At 41.7% G+C, this 16895-nt stretch overlaps 1 protein-coding gene across 1 annotated transcript in view; it reads right to left on the bottom strand.

Moving 5' to 3' along the window:
• Positions 1 to 16895, bottom strand: part of RYR3 (ryanodine receptor 3) — a 472179-nt gene that overhangs the window by 269516 nt on the left and 185768 nt on the right. The window contains exon 4 of the mRNA XM_081119125.1: positions 2034 to 2108. Within this exon, the coding sequence (XP_080975251.1) occupies positions 2034 to 2108 (75 nt within the window). The remainder of the gene's footprint in view (positions 1 to 2033; positions 2109 to 16895) is intronic.

The following is a 16895-nucleotide window of genomic DNA, read 5'->3' on the forward strand; positions in this document are numbered from 1 at the left end:
AAAACCTCAGAGATGTTCTTACCAGGTGACCCGCGTGACTTAACTTATAGGACTATATGTTATAGAGGTAAGTTTGAAATAGTAAATGTGCTTTAGTTCAAAGATACTCTGAAAAACTTTTAAACTGCGAACAATATAAATGGAACATAAATGACTAACAATAATGGAAGGGTTGATCAACTTTGGGGCTTCATTTTATGGACTGGTATATTACCATTAATTGCTTTTATCAAGATTGTGTAATAGTATGGAACAAATATAAAACAATACGTTTGTATAGTTAACATGTATGTAAAATTGAAATGCCTAGCAACCAGGCTAAAAGAAATTGCACCACACAGATAAAAGAACAGCAGCAGAAACCATGATGATTCCCCCCTGCTATTTATTTCCTGTTTTTCAAATGTCCTGTGAGCTTTACAACTTCTCAAATAATGTCTGTATTTTTTCCAATTATAAAAATACACGTGCATGTAAAACTTAGCAATGACTTTTAAAATAACTTAAGGGAAAAAAAAGAAAAAACCAGGCCTGTTCCCTGTCTCCTCTACTGACGGGCACAGCAACTGACGTTAGAACTAGACCAGGAGGCAGATATGCACCTGGAACCTACTTTCTGGGTTATACGCCTAGTTCCCTGGAACAGGGAGATGGAGAATCATCGCACAGTACAGTCAGATCTCTCAGGCTCTGTTCTCAGAGCTGCTCCCAAAAGGAGCAGTGTAGTCTGTTAGCTGCGAGTGGGATTTTTTGGGAGGGCAGTAAATCTAATGACCAATAACATAAGCCTATGTATCTCTACCATGATGTTAGCCTCAGTTTTCAAAGCCACAAGAAGTGTGATGTTTGAGGTTTTGTACATTGTATTTAGTTGGAAAAAGAGAGGTATTAGGGTTTTTTCTCACCCTTATGGGTAAGCACCAGATTCTGAAAGCTACATGATCGCCTCTCAGTCCTGGAGACTGTCCAGGAACGAAGTTTCCCCCCTCTCTCAATGCCCCATCTCCTGTTCCGGTAACCTTGCATCTGGTCATTTCTGTTCGCTGTCCTTTGCCATGAAGGACTACAACAGATGAATGTTCCAGCTGAAAAGGTCAACTTCGTACCAGTGCTCAGGAAAAGAAGAGCTGCAATAAATACATTATTTAAGAGGCAGCTGCTGCTCCCGCTGCCAATTTGATAGTTCAAGCTTTGAGGTGAACTTTGCAGTATGCTGCAGGTGTAAATGTGTGAGAGTGAAGTCGTGAATGAATATAAGTTTCCATTAGAGCCAGAGAGAGAAGACAAATCTTCCATCCACTGACAGCAAGTGAGGATGATACGTGCAGGGACCGGGAGTGAGTGTGATTAGAGTTGGCACATATTATAATTAATTGAGATCACAATATTCTCCTTAGCATTCCCTACCAAAGATCTGCAGTATATGTATTTCACAAATTTATTCAAAACTTGAAAGAAATGTTCAAGTTACATAAGTTATCACCATTTGGGTTAATTCTGGGTCTAGATCCCTAATCATCAGTTTTCTCCTGCCTCTGGATTAACATAATATCTTCAAATTCTTCTAGGACTGAAGGCAATGGATATCATCCAATTTCCTTTAGCTAGTAAAAGAGGAGAAATTTCACAAAAATCCCATTTGATGGACTTTTTCCCCATGCTGGTTATCCTTATATACCCGAGAAGTCGGTTACCCCATAGTTTATTTGATCAATTCAACAATTCTTTATTGGGCATCTAGTATGTCAAGGTTCTGTACTTGGTGGGATTAGGTTTAGTTAAATAAAAAAAACATGGTCCTTTGCCTCATGGAGTGGGGAAGAGGGGGGTCAGACATTATGCAAATAAAATATATCATTGTAAATTGAGGAAAGTTATACGAAGGAAATGCCGAGACAGTGATGTGCTATAATGATCTCCGGGCCATGTTACTCCCACAGTTAACCTGGTCTGCACACTTGGTTTCCTGTGCGTCCCCCCCTTATTTTCGCCCCCCATCCCTGAATGTGGAAGCGATGCCCAGATGTGCTTACCATCCCGCTGAAGGAGTGCCGCAGGAGAATCGCGTGGCCGTACAGCAGGGTCCTGTGGCCACCCCCTTGTGCTGCCTGTGGGGTAGGAGGAAAACCGTCAGCACGGGCCAGTCTGTGGCCTCTCTCAAAGCAAAGCAGCGCAAGAGTTCTACAGACAAACTACAGAGAAAAGACACATTGCAAAGCTCCTAAGGACTTCATTCTAGAAGAGAGTGGCCAGCCTCCGGGCGGGGGGAGGACTTGTGGCCAGAGTCATGCACCACCCTCGGGAGAGGGTCTGTGGGGCCAAACCTCCTCTCCAAAGGGCCCCTGCCTGGGATCAGCAGAAACACGGGGCCGATCTACCGGAGCAGCGTGGAATGAGACGGGTACTGCTTACCTTCCTTTGAAACTTCTCAGAAGCATTCAGAGTGGGAGAGAGAAACACACGTGATGTAACTATAGCCTAGCGACAGAAAGGCAGCTTGGCGCAGGCGTGCGGTCACTTTCTGTGCCTGGTGGTCTTTTCCCTTCAGGGCTCCTGTGCCTTCTGCCCACTCGCTTAAATGGGTCCTATTTACCCAAATCTCACCAACAAGGGGTAGCTTGGAATCGAGGCTTTTAAAAGGGCAAGTTCTGAAGAAATAGATCCGTAAGTGGAGGGATCACTGAAGTACCTTCTCTGCCTCACCAGGTGCCTCCACTCCCGCTGTTCACACAGTGAGCCCACCCAGTAGGAGAGGGGGGCACAAGCGAAGAGGCAGTGCCCACCACAAAGCCACTGGGGTCTGCTTCCTACTCTTCCCTTAGTCTGACTCACATATAACTATCTCAACGAAATAGCACATGATATGAGACAAAACTATTATCTATTCTAGTTATGGGTGAGTAGGTAACATTGGAAAACAAATCTACAGAAAGTTCTAGAATATTCTGGCATCAGTATTTTCAATCTTTCACCTAAATCTCTCCCTGTCATGTTAACCCGCCCTTGGAAACAGTCAAATTATTTTGACAACACACCCCTTTTAGGAAAAAATACTTGCCCACAGGCCCCCATCCTTAAATACATGCAAAAAGAGAATCCAAAGCCTGCGATTAAAATTAATCATAAAGAGAAATGGTAACATTTTCCTTCTGTATGCCAAGGGCATCTATTCTGCAGCACATTTTGTTTAGAGCTACAGCCCCGCAGCCCCAGGGGCTGGTGGGAGGTTCTGCTCCTCTCCGGTGTCTACCTTTCACCAGAGCCCCCGGCAATGGGGGGGAAGCCGGTGGTGTGGAGAGAAGGCAGAGGTTGGATAATAAAGCCTGGAGTGATCCAGCTCCATTTGGATGAACAGAATCACCCTGCCAAAGAGATGATTTTTCATGTCATACAATGAGCCTAAAGGAAAGAAAAAGGGTAAGTGTGCTATTGTGTTTTTAAAAAAGCTGATAACTATATATAACTGTGTGTGTCTATATATACAGTTATAACTATGTATAGTTACATCACTATATATAACTGTAGCTATGGAGAGATTTAAGACTAACATTGTGGAGGAATTCAGTGTTGTTCACAATATTTCCAAATTGCTTGAAATCATTTGAGCTAACTTTAGTTGCTGTATTTACAAATGTGTTAACAGCTTACGTTAAAATTAGTCACACTAAGTATTTTTCACATCTTGTCAGTCCAACTGGTACTTTCACTGTACATTTGTGTTATCACAGTTAACTGATAGCTCACGATGGCTTATGTTGTGGGTGTATGCTCCCAAACGAGTCCCGTGTCTCAAAGTGAACTACAGACTAAATTACATTTCCTAGTGTTGACCATGGGTCACACCTTCCTCCAGTCCATTTTCATTTCCACCGATTCTGAGTAATCATGAGTAAAGAGTCAAGAGCTGCTGACCCCAAAAAGTGGCACTAAAGAACTTGTGCTCCTCCCCTTCTCTGGCCTTCCTGTCCTTTATTATGGTGACAGCAGAAAAGCAGAGAGACTTAGCTACCCCACTGGGACTGAATGGGACATCACAGCCCTGGAGGCTCCTTCCGATCCCAAGTCCTCCTTGCCTTAGGGCCGTTTCTCAGCCCTGCTGCACAGCACTGGTTAAAGCACAGGCTGCTGGCTCCATTCCACAGTGCTCCATGCACCAGGCCTGGGCGGAGCCTGAGAGCCTGCGTTTCTAACCAGCTCCAGGGGCTGGACACTGATGCTGCTGGCCTGGCGACCACATTTGAGAGCTGCTTTAAGGAATTATCGAGCTGCAGTGCTAGACGTGGAGTTTCCTTTGCAGAAGCATTGACCACCATCCTCCCTGCGAGAGCTACCGTTGGGCACACACTACCCATAAGGTGCTTTATGTGCCATCGAAGCCCATTCTCATACCTTTCCAGTTAGAAATGGTTTCCCCATTTCAAACGTGAGGCATATGTCCTGCAGCTGGGCGTGGTGGGAACTGCACTCAGAGTTAATTCCAGAACTTGAGCTCATTTCACTCTACTTCTCATAATATAGTCATTAGCCTACTGTGTACAAAACCAGTGTACAAAGCACCAGGAAACAGGATACAGGATATTCCCTCAGCTCCTCAATGAAGGGGAATTCATGCTGCTGCTGGAATTAAATGAGCTCTATTATATGGGAGGCACAGAATTACACTAAGTGTTGTATGTGAATCAACTCATTTTATCTTTTTACTTAGCACTGTGAAGTAACTATGGTAATTATCTCCATTTTACAGCAACGCAAACTGAGGCTTAAAGAGATGAAGTAATTTACTTAAAGTTGTACAGGTTCCAAACGTAGGGTTGGGATTTAACAAAGACAAGGAACTTAATCATATGTTACATTGACTTCTACTGTAGAGCCTGGAGGGGGGGATAAGACTTGTGTATAAAAAAATCATGTTACAAATAGAAGCAACATGTCTGTTAAAAGAATTGAAGACACAGAGCATTGGAATAGGCAAGGAGGGTTAAGAGGGAGTTAAGGAATAGCTTTGTGGGAAAGGCAGACCCTAACATTCTGATAGGTCTGTTGACATATAAGGATGGAAAGAAAGAGAAACTCATGTTGGCAAAGGCCTGGAGGTGGAAAGTGTGAAGTACACGTAGGGACTAGCAGACACTCATTTCACTGATCAGCATTAGGGTTAATGGAAGGAAACAGCTGGAAACAAGGTGGGACACAGATGCAGTGCAGTCAGATTATGAAGGGCTCTGGCTGACTGTCCTATAGCTAAGGGGACACTGGTGTAGGTTTCTAAAAGGTGTGTCACAATCAAAACTGTACCTTTGTCCAGGCCAGTGTTGCTAAGTGGTTAGAGCGTTGGCCTGTGCAGTTGGATTCCTAGTCAAGGACACACACCTGGGTTGCAGGTTCGATCCCCGGCCTGGTCGGGGCACTTGTGGGAGGCAACCAATTGATGTGTCTCTCTCACATTGATGTTTCTCTCTCTCTCCCCCCCCCCACCCCTTCCATCCTCTCTAAAAATCAATGGAAAAAAATATCCTCAGGCGAGTTTAACAACAACAACAAAAAACACAAAGAAACAACAACAAAACTGTACCTTGGGGAGACAGCCCTGACTGCAAAATGGTGGGAAAACTGGAGGTGTTAAACCCTAGGGGCAGAAAAGATCATTCACTCATTCAGTTTCCATGACAACATGAGAGCGTGGAGATAAAGAACCTGGGAGTCATCCTTTACATCTTTTCCCCTCTCATCATACTCCACAGTCAATCCAAAGCCCCTCTGGTGCCACCTTCAAAATATATTCTGTATCCAATTACTCAGCACCCCACTGCTACCAGTCTAGTCCGACCTATTGCCCTGCCTCACCAGGACTATAATCACGGCTCCTAACTCTGCTTCCTGCTGTGCCCTCCCCCTTTTATATTCTGAGTTAATATGGCAGCCAGAGCATCCTTTGAAACCCAACAATCACATCACATTACTTTCCTGCTCAACCCCCAGCTTCCCACGGCTCCTTCCACGTTTGGAAATATCACGTCCTCACCATGGCCTCCAAGGCTCTGCACCAGGAGTTGGCAAATTTTTTCTATAGAAGACTAGATAGAATCAGGTCTTATATTTAACTCTATGATCCATTTTGAGTTAATTTTTGTACATGGGGGCAAATTGTAGTCTAGTTTCATTCTTTTGAATGTGGATTTCCAATTTTCCCAGCACCATTTATTGAAGAGGCTTTCTTTTCTCCAATGTTATGTTTTTGGCTCCCAAGAAGACATACAAATGGCCAACAGAAACATGAAAAGGTGCTCAGCCTCACTAGCAATTAGGGAAATGAAATCAGAACTACAATGAGATGCTACCTCACACCTGTTAGAGTGGTTACTATCAACAAGACAAGCGATAACAAGTGCTGGAGAGGGTGTGGAGAAGAGGGAACCCTCATTCACCACTGCTGGGAATGTAGACTAGTACAGCCACTATGGAAAACAGTATGGAGGTGCCTCAAAACACTTAAAAATATAGTTACCATATGACCCAGCAATCCCTCTTTGCAATCTACCCCCCAAAATTGAAAACATTTATTAGCGGAGATATATGCACCACTATGTTCACTGCAGCATTATTCACAGTGCCCAAGACATGGAGACAACCAAAGTGTCCTTCAATAGAGAGCTGGGTAAAGAGGATGTGGTGCATATATGCCATGGAATACTACTCAGCCATGAAAAAGAATGAAACACTGCCATTTGTGACAACATGGGTGGAGCTTGAGAATATCATGCTAAGTCAGGCAGAAAAAGTTAAGAACCATATGATTTCACTCATATGTGGGATGTAAAACTGAAAGCAACAAATGAACAAACATGACAAACAAAAACTCATAGACACAGACAACAGCATAGTGGTTACCAGAGGGAAGGGGGTGGGGTAGTAAAGGTAAAGGAGGTTAAATACATGGCGATGGAAGGAGATTTGACTTTGGGTGGTGAACACAGTGCAATATACAGATGATGTGTTAGAGACTCGTACACTTGAAACCTATGTAATCTTATTAACCAATGCCACCCCAATACATTTAATTTAAAAAATGACTAAAATGGGAAAGATGAACATAAAAAAAAGAAAAGAGAGAGACCAGATGGTAAATATTTTAGGCTTGGCAGGATGCATACGGTCTTCTTTCTTTTAAACAACTTTTTAAAATGAAAAAGCCATTTTTACCTAGAGGTCAGGCCATAGGCTGGATCCGGCCTCCTGGATGTCCTTGCAGCCCTACTTGATCTGGTTCCCTCCACCTCTCTGATGTCATCACCTACCAGGCACGCTCCCTGTTGCTCCCATCTCCTGCCACAGGGGCTTCCTCTAGTCCTCGCACAGCAGCTCTGCTGCAGGCCCTGCACGGGTTTCCCTGGCCTGGAATGCTCTTCCTCCAATGCTCTCACGGCCAATTCCCAGCCTCCTTTCAGTTCTGTGCTCAGATATCTCATTAGAGAAGCCCTCTCTCATTGCTCCTTCAAAAAGAACAATCATCCTTACTCTAGTACATTTTTCTGCTTTATTTTTTCTCATGGCATTTATTATTAGCTGATATGAATTCATATGTTATTTTTGATGTATATCTACCCTCCCTACCCATGAACGTAAGCACCATGAGTCTCTGTTGCATCTCTGCCACATCAACATCACCTTTATCAGAGCCTGGCTAATAGCAGGCACTCATTTTCATATTTCATATTTATTTTTCCTGAATGAATAATAATTGGAGGAAGCGGTCCTTTTGTCTCCCTTTTACAAATGGGAAAGGAGAAACTTTCCATGGCCATCTTATAAGCTTGGATTTGAATCTGGGTCTAACTATAAATTCTACTCTTTTCACTATTTGATGCTAATTATGGAACGACTTTCCAGGAAAGAAGACTGCATGGATCTATTCACAAGGATCTAGATATCAAGGCCACGAGACTTTCCTGGGATGGCAGTCCTGTCTCTGCCACAGGTGACCTTGGCCGCAGTCACTGGAGGGAGGAGAGTATCTAGTGCCACCTTGCAGGATGGGGTGGGACAGGGCAAAGCTGTGAAGTGCCCTGATGCCATGTCCAGAGGAAAAATGTTCCACTAGATCATTAACTCAATTATCTTGCCAGTAATTTCAAAATTAATTCTGTCACTGACATTTCTTCTGGTGGTTCCCGGAGGACACTGCCTGCTGGTAAGATGAGCCTGATATAGCAACGGAGAGAAGGGAGGACTGCTTCTCTCCAGGCATACACACATGAATGCTTCAAGACTGTTAGATCTTTAAACAGCCTTCTTTTATAATCTGAAACCCCCAAATCCACTTTGGGGGTCCCTGGCTCTATCTAGGAAGGCTTCCTTCTGAATTTATCATAACCCAGGAGAGCTAGGGGCCACCTTCCTGGGAGGGCTTGGGAGGCATGACATCATTTTCTGGATGTACATATGTGCCTACATTTTTCTTTCCTTCCTGACTTCACTTCAGTTCCAGTCTTTTAGGTTATCAAAGATAGAAGCCTTTCTAGAAAGTCACAGAATAACATTTCCTAAACATGCTGGGGGCCCTTTATATTGCCTGGGGTCTCCTGACATAACTGACAAGTAAATAATAATGATGCAATATAAGAAAAAACACATCCCAAACACACACACACACACACACACACACACACACACACAGCAACAACAACAACAAAAAAACCCCAAATCAAAACCAAAGGGAACCAAAACCAAAACACCCCAACAACACTGAATAGTAGAAACAAATGCAAGTAATCCAGTATTTTCAGTTAGAAAGCATAATGAAATAGTCTATCCATGACTGCTACAAGCTATTACATTTTTAGGAATTTACTTAGATGAGCAAAATCTTTAAAATGAACCTAAGACAAATCTTTAAAATGAAACTGCAAACCTTTATTCTATAAAGTGAAATTTGATTTGGTGACATTCTCATTGTTACAGAATGAGAATCCTCGTAATGCTTGTAAATGTTTGTTCTCCTTAATTTAACTTACAGATTTAATGCAGTTTTAATAAAAATTCCAAGAGGGTATTTTGGAATTGAACAATATTGCTATTAAATTAATCTGGAAATATAAACAGTAAGAAGCAAAATTAATTCATTCTTCTAATGGTTCCAAAAGAAGAAGGCAGCACAATATAGGCAGTACACAAACAAATCTAAAATGCAGCACATAATAAAGCTGATTTTTAGTACAATGAGGGGAAGGCAAGATCACTAAGCAAAGATATGTGGATAGCAAATCGGAAAAGCATTCAGTAAGATCCACAGGAAATATAAAAGACAGATTCTGGATGGATAATAGAGTTAAATATTTCATTTTAAAATTAAATTCTAAGACAACTAGCATGTAAAAAATAGTCTGCATTCCTTTACAGACCTAATACTCATCCTTGCTTTGAAGTACATATGAACTTGAAGGAAGCAAAAGATGATTGTACCAAGATTATAAAACTTCAGAACAATGGAAACATCAACATTTAGTAAACTACAGAAATTCTTTGTATTACTTTGACAAACGGAGTAACATCTCATTGAAATATAGGGGAAAAAACAAGCACCAAATAAAGAAATAGACAAAGGATATGAATAAGTGATTCCTTTCAGGAATAAAATTAAAGCATATGGAAGAGATTTTATGTCCTCTTGTAGGGAGATAAAATGAAAGGAATGACAAAGTAATTTTGGTTTATCATTTTACATCCACTAAATTTGCAAAAATGGGGGCGGAACCCTAATACTGTCAGAGTTGCAATTTAGCCAGTGTGACCCAATATACGGTGGCACTGAGTAAAGCTCTTTTGCGAAGCAATATCAGAATACATAAAAGAGCTGTAAGAAGTTCATAATCTTTGCTGTAGTAATTCTATTTATGGGGATAATTCAAGAGAAGCAAACAAATAAAAGTGTGCATGTTGTTGTGATAAGAGCATTATAATGGGGACAAACAAGAAACCTGGAGAGAACCTAAATATCCAAAAGAAAAATATTATCTAGTAAATCACAAGCTCCTTCGGGATGTTCTATCCTGCAACCGCTAAAGACAACAATTACAGAGGCTAATGGCAACACAGAAAGTGTTTATGATAAACCACTGGGAAAAAGGCAAAAGGCAAAATGCCTTTCACAGTTTTATTTATGCAACAATGATCAGAAAAGCTATAAAAATGAGTATAGCCATTTGGTTTGTTGCAGAATCACTGGAATTTTCCTTTTCTGAAAATTTTTTTAAACACATGATTGTTTTAATAAAAAGTATGTGTACACAGAGGGCAGCGACATGCTGCATGCATTTAAGGAAATGAAGTTCTATGAAAGTGTCTTGTCCATTGGTTAAGACTTCAGTTGCTCAAGATGTGATGAATTTACTAGAATCCTCAGTACATGACTTTACCTACCTGAACGCTGGCTGACAATGCATACCTAGCCTGCCTGCTCTCAGGTACTGACTCCAGAGTGTTGAATGGAAACCCCACAGAGGCAGCTTTTATCAGAGATACCTGGGATGCCCTCCTGGTTCCCTCAGGCCAAGCCACAGACTCCATAGGAAAAAAAATCACTTGCCCCAGGGAGTCACTCCTGCTGGAATCCCAAATGCTCTGGCTCTTCTAAAGGCCCTTGGTGGACCCTTCACCTGGGATCCATCCTTGCTCGGTCTCTACACTGTTCCATGCTTCCCAAGGCTGTTCCATTCTTCCCAAACCATCAGACTGCAGGTCCACTTTCCCTGCAATCACCTTCCTCTGGCCAAACTCCCAAGACCCCACACTGTCACCCCACTTTTCTCAGAGGGGTAAACATGGGACTATCCAGCTCAAATGGCACCAAAGGAACTGATGGGGCATTTTCCAAACAGGCCTTGGATTGTAAACTCACGGTAACAGGAACAATTTTGCTTTTTAAATAATAAAGCAGCACCCTGGAATTTAGCAAGTGTAGGCCAGGGGTGGGAGGACATGTGCAGATTAGTTTGACTTGTGATTTGGAGTCAGAACCAGGGACTATGACAATAGAAACTCAGTAAGCATGTTCCTGCCATCCTAATTCCCTTACTAGGTGTGAAATCCTCAAAACCCAACCCAGGACACTAAACCCTGTCTTCGCCACCTTTTCTGGATTAAACACCCTACTCTTCAGCTGGGCAACTGCCAAGTCCAGCTTTTCCTGGGCTCCTCACCTTGGGACATAAAAACAGTATATAAGTATAAGGCATCTCTTTTTAAATTTGACACCCTGATTTTCTACATGCAACGGGATAGTTAATATGAATCTAAACTCTTATTCAGAGTTTAGCCCTTGGCCACAGAAAGCCCCATCATCAGGATGAAATCTCCTGAAGGGGTTTGGGGCAATCCAACCAGGAAAGCGCAGGCACGTGAGATAAAGGCACTTGAAAAGAGGCAGTGTTCTTGGCATCCTTCAGGGGCCTCTTGGGATATTGTTAAAAAGATTATGAAATATAGTTTTACTGAAGTTCGGAACAGAGGCGGAAGCTGTGGCAGCTGAGAGCCCACTTCACCAATTTCAGTGATGAAGACAGTCTCCCAGCTGTGCTCTTGCTGCAAGGTCAGCAGGGTGACCTTGACTCCAGGCAGCACCCTCAGTGCGGCCCTCTCCCCATCACGGCATATCGCAGGCCCAAAGCAGGGAATGTTCCAAAAGCTGTATGCAGAGACTGGCTCTTCTCCTTCCTTTCTTTCATTTAACAAGGGAAAACCGGCAAAGCCAAATAGTCCAGCCACCCACCACCGAAGGACGAATTTACCATTCCCAGGGTTTATAATTCATTCAATTGAGCCAACCCATCTTCTTGGAAGAACCTAGAATTACTTTATCCTGGCTGAGAAGATTCTGGCAATCTTCTTTTTGTTCATGTCATTAATTCAGGACAAAAGATAAAAGGCGAGAACCTGATTTAAGAAATTGGAAGTTTTGGGTCACGAGCATCATCTTTAGCAAGAACCTGCAGAGACAGGAGAATTCCCTCCAAGGAAAATGTTGACATGGCTTCTCTTTCACACAGATTTGGCCCATGGGGTAAGTAAAATCTGAGAGATGGTTCAGATGAATTAGGGACAGTGGAGGTGCCTCTGAGTTCATTACTTCCTGTGAGCCCTTAAAGCATGAGAAGGAAGAGTCCCTGGAAGGGGCAGACTTAAACCTTGAATGCCTGGCTGAAGACAACCGAGGAATCCCTGCCTTTCTAGTCTTTAAAAATAAGGGTTTCTGATCTATGAAAGTGGTAGACATGTGCAACAATTTTCCTTCCCTTCTTTCTCAACCCACAGTGTTTGGGAAATGAGTTAAAAACTTTTGCAGGTTCTCATTAGGCCCGGGATTTTACAAACACTGATTTGGAAAAAGGAGAACGAACATTATCCATTGAGGGAACAAAGGTGGCTGTTGGGAGGCCTCCAGATTGGACATGGGGTCATTCCAGATGCGTGGAAACATACAGATGTTTCTCTGAACACATGCCGCAGGGAAACCACACATCCAGGATGGCAGCTCTAACACGTTTCCTACTGTGGTGTCTTTGAAAATAGGAAATTGGCAGGAGATATTTGTCAGAAAATATTTGACATTTACCTTGATGACAAGTATACTTTGGAAAGAGGTAAAACAGTGATTTTCTTCTCTGAATTAATTTCCTCCCTTTCACCCAGATTTCTAAGAAACTGACATTGCCAAGTTCATTCTCTACATAAAATGACCCTGTCAGCCAGACTTGTTTTCCAGTCACTGCTCCGATTTTTATTTGAACCACCCATACTCATCAGGCCTCTGATGAAGTGGTGGACCAGCGGCCACATGGAGTCAAGGCTAAGAACTCTGCCTAATCATTTCCTTCCACCAACCTAAAAAATATAATTAATATTTCCTACAAAGTGTTTAACATCTGAAAGCTCAGAGTACCTTGACCTGAAAATTCAAACACTGTCTCTAATCTATTATCTCTCTAGGGAAAAACCTCAGTTCATTCTGAGAATGATAAAATAGGAATGCTTTTTTTTTTTTTAATCATAAAATCACTGTTAAGTCCTACTATGTACAAACAAGTCTACCCATGTGGGCTGTAAGGAAGATGAGGAACTTGGTTATCTTTCTGTTTGACCCCCCCCCCCCCGCACTCCTTAGCCTCCCCTGAATGCCCTTTGTCAACACAACTTCTCTTTCTTTGAGTCCTCTAACCCCCTGTGCACTGTTCCCAGTTAGGATCTTGCTGGATAATGAGTAATTTGTCCTGTTCTCTCATCCACATGGTAAGCTCAGGGCCAAGTTTATCTTTCCAAGAAAAACAAACAAATGCATCTCTGCTCTTTCCTTGAAGAATATGAAGGGGCTTTGGGTAGAGAAGCTGATTCTCAGAGGACAGGAGAAAAGTTACTCCTAATACTTCCTACCTGTCCATGGGCCATATGCTGCTCATTGGGTAATGACATGATTCTTCTGAACCTCTCTTGGATTGATTCTAGAGGAGTGGTTCTCAGTCCCGCTATTCATCAGAATCACTGGTGCAGCTTTAAAAATGAAAACAAAGCAAGAAAAAACAAACTACAGCCCAAAGGCTGGGCCATTTCCCTAAGATTCTCATTTAGTAGGTCTGTGGTGGGGCCTGGGCTCCCAGGCAATTCAGATGCACAGCCAGGCTTGAGAGCGGCCCCTCTAGGACTTCCCCAGCCACACTGGACCCTTCATCCAAGTAACTGGTATGATGCTTACAGTCAGCAAGTATTTCTTTGTTCTCAGAACATCTGTCCTGGACCAGAGCCTGATTTTCCCCTTAAGCATTTTTCCAGAACCCCACTGAAGCAAAGAGCAAACATGACTGCTTCCCCTTGTCCTTGGTAGCTCTAAGACTAATGTTCAATCCTCTCTCTCTCTCAGCTCTGTTGCCATAGATATGACATGTGGAAAGACAGCTTTCTTCTGTGAAATCTGTGTGGTAAGGGCTCTAGGCAATTCAAAGTCCATAGAGGAAGAATTCCAGGCCCACCACAGTCATCCCTAGATCCACCCATCTTTACGGTGTCCGAGGTCAGCTAGACCTTCTGAGCTGCCTCAGCCGCAATCTGGACTTCCCTTCTCATCAGTCTGGACTCTGTAGGGCCTGGGAAGAGATGGAGTTGATGGCAAAAAACAGAGCAGGTTAGGGGGAAGGGACTTTTACTTTTCTTCTCTTACTACTTGGTCACGCCTCTCCCAATCAGCGGCTTCTAAACTTCTGTGCTCACTCTGGTTTGTGTCTCCAGCTGTTATCGGTCCACTTCAGCGTTCTGCATCCTTACTTACAACATTCTACTTTTCTTTCTGTCTGTAACGTTAGTGTCTTTTAGAGTTGTTTTGAATCACCTAACACTTGGGGGGTACTATTCACATAGCTGCTTTCAAAAACCTACTGTTCAGAGGCCTCACTTAGGTCTAAGCATTCCTGCAACCAATTAGCTCTTCTGTCAAAGAGAAAAATAAAAGTGGTGGGTTTTTTTTGTTGTTGTTTTTTTAAATGTCTCCTCTGCTGATCTGTGAATGGCAACTGGGACCTGGATAGAACAAGCACCATCTGATCTATTGTCTCCCTATTGTGCAGGAAGTAAATTCATCACGCTGGCATCAGGAGGCTAACCTACTGGAATGACAGTAAAACTCAACTTCCCTTGAGCTGCAAGAAACCAGAGCAAGCTTTATGGGCAAGGGGAAGAAGGCACATTAAAATTAGCACCTGCTGTTTATGAAGGAGGAGGAGAGAGGCTCAGAAATACTAAGTATGGTTTACAATTTGAAAAAAAAAATAACCAAAAAGTAAACAAAACTAAATCTCAGTTGTGCTGATATTTGCCTCTTTCAATGGGTGAAAAAAAGTCATTTCCCAGTGGAATTGCTAGTTATCATTAATATATGTGACAACTTGGTATTGAAATAACAAATTCTCTAAAAACTAACTAAATAAAATGATCTCATTTACAATAGCATCAAAAACAATAAAATACTTAGGAATAAATTTAACCAAGTACATGAAAGATCTTTACACTGAAAATTACAGGACATTGATAAAAGAAACTGAATGACACAAATAAATAGATAGATATCCTGTGTCCAGAAATTGGAAGAATATTGTTAAAATGTCTATACTACTCAAAGCAATCTACAAATTCAATGCAATCCCTATCAAGATTCCAAAAGCAGTTTTTACAGACGTAGAAAACCCACTCCTAAAATTTGTATGGAACTACAAAAGACCCCAGATAGTTAAAGCAATCTTGAGGGGGAAGCATCACATTTCCTGACTTCAAACTATATTATAAAGCTATAGTAAACCAAACAGTATGGTATTGGCATAAAAACAGACACATCGATCAATGGAACAGAATTGTGAGCCCAGAAATAAACCCAGGCATATATAGTCAACTAATATTTGACAAGAGAGCCAAGAATACCCAAGTGGAGAAAAGGTAGTCTCTTCAATAAATGGTGCTGGAAAAATTGAATATTCACATGTAAAAGAATGAAACTAGACTCTTATCTTATACCACTCACAAAAATTAACTCAAAATGAATTAAGGACTTGAACATAAGACCTGACTGAAGTCATAAAACTCTTAGAAGGACATGGGGAAAGAGTTCCTTCTCACAATAATTTTTTGGATATGACACCTAAGCAAAAGCAACCAAATAAAAAATAAACAAGTGGGACTACATGAAATGTAGAAGTTTCTGCACAGCAAAAGAGACAGTCAACAAAATAAAAAGGCTACCTGCAGAATGGGAAAAAATATTTAGAAATCACATATATGATAAGGGGTTAAATATACAAAATATATAAAGAACTCAATAGGAAAAGAAACCCAAGTAATAATTTTAAAAATGGGCAAAGAACCCGAATAAACATTTTTTCCAAAGAAGACAAACAAATGGCCAAGAAGCACATGAAAAGATGCTCAACATAGGTAATCATTAGGGAAATGCAAATCAAAACCACAATCAGATTTCACCTCAGGCCAGTTAGAATGGCTACTATAAAAAAGATGAGAGATAACAAATAATGGTGAGGATGTGGAGAAGACGGAAGCCTTGTACACTGTTGATGGACATGTAAATTGGCATCCCCATGTTCATTGCAGCATTATTTACAATAGCCAAGACATGGAAACAGTCTGCCTGTCAACAGATGAACAGGTAAACAAAATGTGGTATATCTATACAATTGAATACTCTTCAGCCATAAAAAAAGAAAGGAAGGAAATCCTGCCACTTACAACAAGATTAATGTACCTTGAGGACATTATGCTAAGTAAAATAAGTCAAAGACGAATACCGTATGATATCACTTATACGTGGAATCTAAATAAAACCCAAACTCACAGAAAAAGAGAGCATATTTGTGGTTACCAAGGGAGGGGTGGGACAGGGAGGAATCAGGTGAAGGTAGTTAAAAGGTACAAACTTCCAGTTATAAGATGTAATGTACAACATGACTACAGTTCACACTGCTGTATGATATATTAGAAAGTTGCTAAGAGAGTAAATCCTAAAAGTTCTCATCACAAGGAAAAAAATGTTTTGTAACTCTATGAGGTGGTGAACATAACTAAACCTGCTGCAGGAATCACTTCACAATATATGTAAGTCAAGTCATTATGCTGTATACCTGAAACTTGTATAGTGCTGTGTGTCAATTTCATCTCAATAAAGCTGGAAAACACACACTGTAGCTGATCTCTGATCTTTACACTGGGAGATGCTGCTGTTGACTGTCAATGATTTTCATAAACCTGAAGAAGCAAACATGTTATCTGAGAGGGTCCACAGTTTGTTGGAGAGTCAGAAGGACAGGCAGACTTGGCCCAGGGCAGATATAAAAATTCCTGGTAACTTTCCA

The sequence above is a fragment of the Miniopterus schreibersii genome, assembly GCF_964146895.1.
Source record: "Miniopterus schreibersii genome assembly, chromosome: 1".
Taxonomy (NCBI): domain Eukaryota; kingdom Metazoa; phylum Chordata; class Mammalia; order Chiroptera; family Miniopteridae; genus Miniopterus; species Miniopterus schreibersii.